The sequence below is a fragment of the Gekko japonicus genome, unplaced genomic scaffold (assembly GCF_001447785.1).
Source record: "Gekko japonicus isolate JY-2015 unplaced genomic scaffold, Gekko_japonicus_V1.1 scaffold1979, whole genome shotgun sequence".
Classification (NCBI taxonomy): Eukaryota; Metazoa; Chordata; class Lepidosauria; order Squamata; family Gekkonidae; genus Gekko; species Gekko japonicus.
In genome coordinates, this window is record NW_015173730.1 from 182,295 (window position 1) to 188,988 (window position 6,694).

A 6,694-nucleotide genomic window follows, 5' to 3' on the forward strand; every position below is an offset into this window, starting at 1 on the left:
CCTGACGGGCTTGCCGTAAGTGGACTGCAGCTTGATGGCATTTGTTGTGGGGGTGTTATTCTGGGTTTAATTGTACATAAGAACATAAGAGATGCCAATGTTGGATCAGGCCAAAGGACTACCAGTCCAACACTCTGTGTCACACAGTGGCCAGAAATACCAGTGCCATCAGGAGGTCCACCAGTGGGGCCAGGACATTAGAAGCCCTCCCACTGTTGACCCCCCCCCCCCAAGCACCAAGATGACAGAGCATCACTTGCCCCAGAGCCCCTATCTATACCTTGTGGCTAATAGGCACTGATGGACCTCTGCTCCATATGCTTATCTAATTCCCTTTTGAAGCCGTCCATGCTTGTAGCCACCACCACTTCCTGTGGCAGTGAATTCCAAGTGTTAATCACTCTTTGGGTGAAGAAGTCCTTCCTTTTATCCGTTCTAACCCGACCGCTCAGCAATTTCATGGAGTGCCCACAAGTTCTTGTATTGTGAGAAAGTACTTTGTATGTTTTAAATTTAGATTTGTCAGCTGTCTTGAGTCACAAAGAAAAGGTGGGGTATAAATGCTTTAACAAATGCATGACTTTTATGAGAATGAAAAAGGGTGCACTCAGGGATGTCAGTGGGTGAGGCTAAAAGCTGCCCCAAAAGCCTGGTGTACCCCACTGTGTGGTAGAAGGCAGGTACCCATGCCTTCTATACCTTGTCCAAAATTACGACCCGTTTATAATCAGCCTTGTGTGTATAGTCAGGTTCTTGGACATGCTAGAGGAGGCCTACAGAAGATGTGGCCTACAGAAGATGTGGCCCATCCAGTCAAACACAGTCCCCCCCCCCCAGCCTTGTGGGTCAGCCTACCTCTGTCTCAATAAGTATTCTAGTTTTTGCAGTCTGCCGGTGTAAGTTTGGTTTTATAGCAGTCTGACAGGAAATGGTACATGGGTGACGGATTACTTTGAGCCTGGATGGGCACGTGTTTTGTTAGTCTCTGCTGGGGGGTGATGCAGTTTTCAAAGAGTGAGTCTTGTGAGCAAAAATTCTACTTTGTGAGCTACTGGCATTAAAGTTGTGAGCGAGTGATTTGGCTGTTGCGTAAATTAGTTTGCTCTAGAGCCATCCTTCAAGAGCTAAGACAAAAATGTGTGAGCCGGAGGCTAAAAAAACTGTGAGCCAGCGCACACTAACTCAGCTTAGAGGGAACACTGTCAGTTATAGGCATTATGGTTAAGATTGCTGTGTTTCCCACCATTTAATCATTGTCCTTTTCTTTTTCTTTTTCCAAAGGATGAAAGAATGATGTGATGGAGAGAAATATGGGCCATTGGTCAGGTCCTTTGGCCCCCGTGTCCGGCCTTGCCTTCTTGCTTGCTCAACTTTTTGCCAGCGTCTGCCATGGCCTTCCAGGGACAGCACCACTCGGGTTCCACTTCACACATTCCATGTACAATGCAACGGTGTATGAAAACTCTGCTGCGAGGACCTATCTTAACAGTCAAAGCAGGATGGGGATCACCCTGGCAGACCTCTCCTGGGATATCAAATACAGGATAGTGTCTGGCGACGAGGAGGGCTTCTTCAAAGCAGACGAAGTCGTGATAGCAGATTTCTGTTTCCTTAGGATAAGAACTAAAGGTGGCAATTCTGCTATATTGAACAGAGAGATTCAGGACAACTATTTATTGATAGTAAAGGGCTCTGTCCGGGGAGAGGACTTGGAAGCGTGGACAAAAGTGAACATACAGGTTTTAGACATGAACGATTTACGGCCGTTGTTTTCACCCACCACGTATTCGGTAACAATAGCGGAAAGCACTCCTTTAAGGACTAGTATCGCACAGGTCACCGCCACGGATGCTGACATTGGTTCCAACGGTGAATTCTATTACTACTTCAAAAATAAAGTTGACCTCTTCTCCGTCCATCCAACTAGCGGGGTTATCTCTTTAAGCGGACGGTTAAACTATGACGAGAAAAACCGGTATGACCTTGAAGTCCTGGCCGTAGACCGTGGGATGAAACTGTACGGTAACAATGGTGTAAGCAGCACTGCCAAACTTTATATTCACATTGAACGTATCAATGAACATGCCCCAACTCTCAGTGTAGTAACCCACGTCCCCTTCTCTTTGGATAAGGAACCCACTTATGCAATTGTTAACGCTGATGATCTTGATGAAGGTGCCAATGGTGAGATTGAATCGGTTACTATTGTTGCCGGAGATCCCTTGGAATACTTCGTTTTGACTAAGGAGGGTAGATGGATGAATGAGTACAAAATCAAAGAGAGGAAGCCCATCGACTGGGACAGTTTCCCCTATGGTTGCAATCTCACTCTCCAAGCCAAGGACAGGGGATCCCCTCAGAAGTTTTCGGCTGTCAAACTGGTCCATATTGCCAGTCCCAAAAAAGAAAGCAACCCAGCAAAGTTTGAGAAGGAAATATACGATGTGGCCATCAGTGAATTCTCCCCTCCAGGAGTAGCTGTTGCTATAGTCAGGCTAACCCCAGAAACCCAGGGGGAAGAATATAAATTATCACATAGTGAGGATGCAGAGTATTTTAAGATTAATCCCAGGACAGGTCTAATTACCACTGCACAGCCTTTAAAGATTGTTGACAAGGAATTTTATGATTTAGAAGTAATAAGCAAAGAAGGGGACTTAAAAGCACATGTCACTGTCAGGATAGAGGACGCCAACGATCACATTCCAGAGTTCACGCAGCCTTCGTACAGCTCCTTTGTCAATGAAAGTGTCCCTGTGGGGACTAGCATTTTGTCAGTTTCTGCATTTGATAAGGACAGGGGAGAAAATGGCTATATCACGTACAGCATTGCTAGTTTAAATTCACTTCCTTTTTCCATCAACCAATTTACTGGCATTATTAGCACGTCCGAAGAATTGGATTTTGAGTCTTCCCCAGAGAGCTACAGGTTTATTGTTAGGGCTTCAGACTGGGGTTCACCTTACCGCCACGAGAGTGAGGTTAATGTGACCATATACATAGGAAACGTGAATGATAACAAGCCCTTGTTTGAAAAGGTGGCTTGTCAAGGGGTCATTTCATCTGATTTCCCTGTCGGTGGCCACATCACTGCCGTTTCTGCTATAGACATAGATGAGCTGGAACTCGTCAAATACAAAATAATTTCTGGTAACGAACTGGGGTTTTTCTACCTGAATCCAGATTCGGGGGTTCTGCAGCTTAAAAAGTCCTTAGTTAACGCTGGCATCAAGAACAATAATTTTGGACTTAAGATTACGGCGACTGATGGGGAGAATTTTGCAGACACCATGTTTGTGAACATCTCAATAGTTCATGGGAAAGTATCCTCCAAGACCTTCAGTTGCCGAGAGACTAGGGTTGCCCAGAGGCTGGCAGAGAAGTTGCTCAAAAAGGCAAAAGCCAATGTGAAACTAAATTCAGAAGATGGCTTCTTGGATTTTTACTCTGTGAACCGGCAGGCCCCACACTTTGATAAATCATTTCCTACTGATATATCAGTCAGAGAGGACCTTCCTGTTGGTGCTACCATATTTAGAATCAAGGCCTACGATGCCGATTCTGGCTTTAATGGAAAGGTAGTCTATACCATATCGGATGGCAATACAGATAGCTGCTTTGATCTTGAAATGGAGACGGGTCTGCTGAAGGTCCTTATGCCCATGGACCGTGAGAAAACCGAGCTGTACCTCCTTAACGTAACCATTTATGATCTAGGCAGCCCTCAGAAAGCCATGTGGAGATTACTTACCATTACTATCGAGGATGCTAATGATAACGAGCCTGTATTTTTACAGGAAAGTTACTCTGTTAGCATTTTGGAAAGCACAAGTATTGGTACAGAAATTATCCAAGTAGAGGCCAGGGACAAAGATCTGGGACGAAATGGTGAGGTCACTTATTCCATATTGACAGATACACAACAGTTTGTTATCAATACCTCTACGGGAGTAGTATATGTGGGTGACCATTTAGACAGGGAATCAAAGGCAAATTATACATTAAAGATAGAGGCGAGGGACAGGGCAGATAGTGGGCACCAGCAATTTTCCGTCGTTCCTCTAAGGGTGTTTTTGGACGATGTCAATGATTGTTCTCCAGCTTTCATACCACCCAGCTACAGCGTGAAGGTCCTGGAGGATTTGCCTGTGGGTACTGTCATTGCTTGGCTTGAAACTCAAGACCCAGATCTTGGTCTAGGAGGACAAGTGCGCTATTCCCTGGTGAACGATTACAACGGCAGATTTGAGATAGACAAGGCCAGTGGAGCTATCCGGCTGAGCAAAGAACTGGACTACGAGAAGCAACAGTTCTACAACCTGACAGTCCGCGCGAAGGATAAAGGACGCCCGGTTTCTCTGTCCTCCGTTTCCTTTGTGGAAGTGGAAGTTGTGGATGTGAACGAAAATCTCTACACCCCCTATTTTCCTGACTTTGCAGTCATTGGATCTGTAAAAGAAAATTCGCGCATTGGAACTAGTGTTTTGCAAGTGAGCGCTCAGGACGAAGACGTGGGCAGGGACGGCGAGATCCAGTATTCCATCCGGGATGGCAGCGGACTGGGAAGGTTTAACATAGACGAAGAAACCGGTAAGTGTTTTCATTGCAACGGGCCATCTTAAAAGACATAAAATGCCTCACAGCCGTCCAGACCTCAGTCCAAATATAATTGCACGTTGCAACGACCTCACCTTGACCCAGTGGCAGGAGACGTGCCTTCTGTGCACAGGAATCCCATATTGGATTATGGTGTTAAAATTTAGGCATTGGATACATGTGTTTCAGGTTTCCTTTAGCGACCTTTGTGCAGATGAAATTAGGAATTTTAGATAGATAGAATATATCCCAGGCGTGGTGGCAAAATGCCTTTCCTTTGCAACTTGCTCTGCCCTCATTGAAAGGCAATGGCGGCCTGTCTGTGACTCCATTAGGAGCAGTGTATTATGCAGCGATAACCGTAAATTATTCAGGTTGCCGCAGTAGACGGTCAGTGCACTCTTGACCCCACTGAAAACGGGAAGCCAAATAAAGCAAAATTATGACTGCAAAATTAGGATGTCGGAGGAGTGGAAGGGGCATTATTTTGGCTTGTGTCCATTGTGCTTCATGTTTTGTTCGGTGCTTTTTTAAAGGTAGGAATTTGGCAGTCTCTGAACAATGTTAATTACTGCAGAAACGAGCTTAGCGTAGATATTAGCGAGATGTTTGAACTCTGTGCTTGTATCAGGTTTTTTAATGCAAAAGGCATTAAATGTATTCATTTTCCAAAGATGATTAAAAGTCTGGTGGCTTTCAAAGATTTAAATCGCCCCCACACTGCCATTATGGAACATTATCAAAATGGGAGTGGGGGGGGGCGTGCGAGATCCAGGCGTCTGATAAAATTGCAGTTCAACAAGCTGGTTGTTTAAGTATCTAATAGCTGCTGGCATTAATAGGGCAGCTGTGACATTAGATTAAGTGAGGAAATTAGAAAGCATTACTTCGCATTTTTGAGAAATTTCATTAAGCGCTGCCTTCGCATTAAGTTCTGCCCCGAGACAAAGCGGGAGCCAAGGGCACTTGCTCTATTCCATCTCTCCCTACAGCCGGGAAAGCAAATGCATGTAAAAGTTAGATACTTACAGCATGAAGCTCGGAGGGCCGGAAATCACTGATAAAAGTGGCGGGGCCCAGGGAAAGATGGAGATGGGCTCTCATCGTATCTGAGTAAATATTGTGTTCATGAGGAGAGAGAACTGGAGAATGTACGTCTCACGGCTCGTGTCCCCCCATCCGGGCTGGTTCTGGGGGGAGGCTGAGCAGAGAGTTCGCAGCGGCCCCCTTCCCACCCATGCACCCATGTGTCTCACCTCCTTCTGGGCATCCTGCCCTGCTCTGCCCATTCTCACAACCACCTGCCCTTCCCACATCCCTTTCCCTGATGGGACTGGGCAGTGTGTGCCGCTGAATGCACGGGTGGCGAAGCCCTCACAAGTGAGCAGGCAGGGAAATGGGAAGTTGTGGGGGGTTGTTCGCAGTGGGCCCTCCCGGAAGCCCTGCGCCCTGGGAGCCACCCCACCTGAGGGGATGCTGACGCCGGCCCTGCCCCCCGACCTTGATTCTGTCCCCCATAACAGGTTATTTTAAGTTGTTGATGGGTCTGCCGTTTCCAGTGCAGTCCTTGGGTATGATTAATTAGGACGCCCCTTCCTTCCATCTCTAATGGATCCTTCCTCACCCCTAGGCTTCTTTTATCTTCAAAGTGAGTAGAGCCCTTAAGAAAGCTTTTCTGGCTGATGAGGAGGGGATTAAGGTCTGGGGGGTGGGGTGTACATTAACCCAATCTCCCCTTTGGGATTACTGTAAGCCTCCCGAGGAAGCCAGTTTGCCCATTTCCCCGTCTCCCTCCGTTTTCCTTTATTTTCTCTTTCGCTGGCGCTCACCTGACCTCATCGTTCTGCGACTTCAAGAGGACAACAAACTTTCTGTTTCTGGCAGTTTCTCCTTCAGTTTTTAAAGAATAAACTCATGACTTTCTGCTTATACATGGAGTTCTCCCAATGATGGAAAATCGGTATTTCATGTATGGCCCTGTTTGGCTACTGTACGCACAGGGAACCATCTACGGGCACAATGTACTTAAGCAAAATTCGCAATCCAGCCCCTTCTGGGAAGCCGGCGGTTGGGTAGACTTCAGCCAAAACTAGAGGGC

At 46.5% G+C, this 6,694-nt stretch overlaps 1 protein-coding gene across 1 annotated transcript; it reads left to right on the top strand.

The window, feature by feature from the left end:
- Positions 1-1,436: 1,436 nt before the first annotated feature.
- On the top strand, positions 1,437-4,590 carry LOC107120660 (protocadherin Fat 3-like; the record flags this gene model as incomplete). The annotated part of the gene is made up of 1 exon (XM_015423419.1): positions 1,437-4,590. A coding segment is annotated over exon 1 (3,154 nt), but the record flags the coding sequence as incomplete, so codon positions are not given.
- Between the last annotated feature and the right edge of the window lie 2,104 nt (positions 4,591-6,694).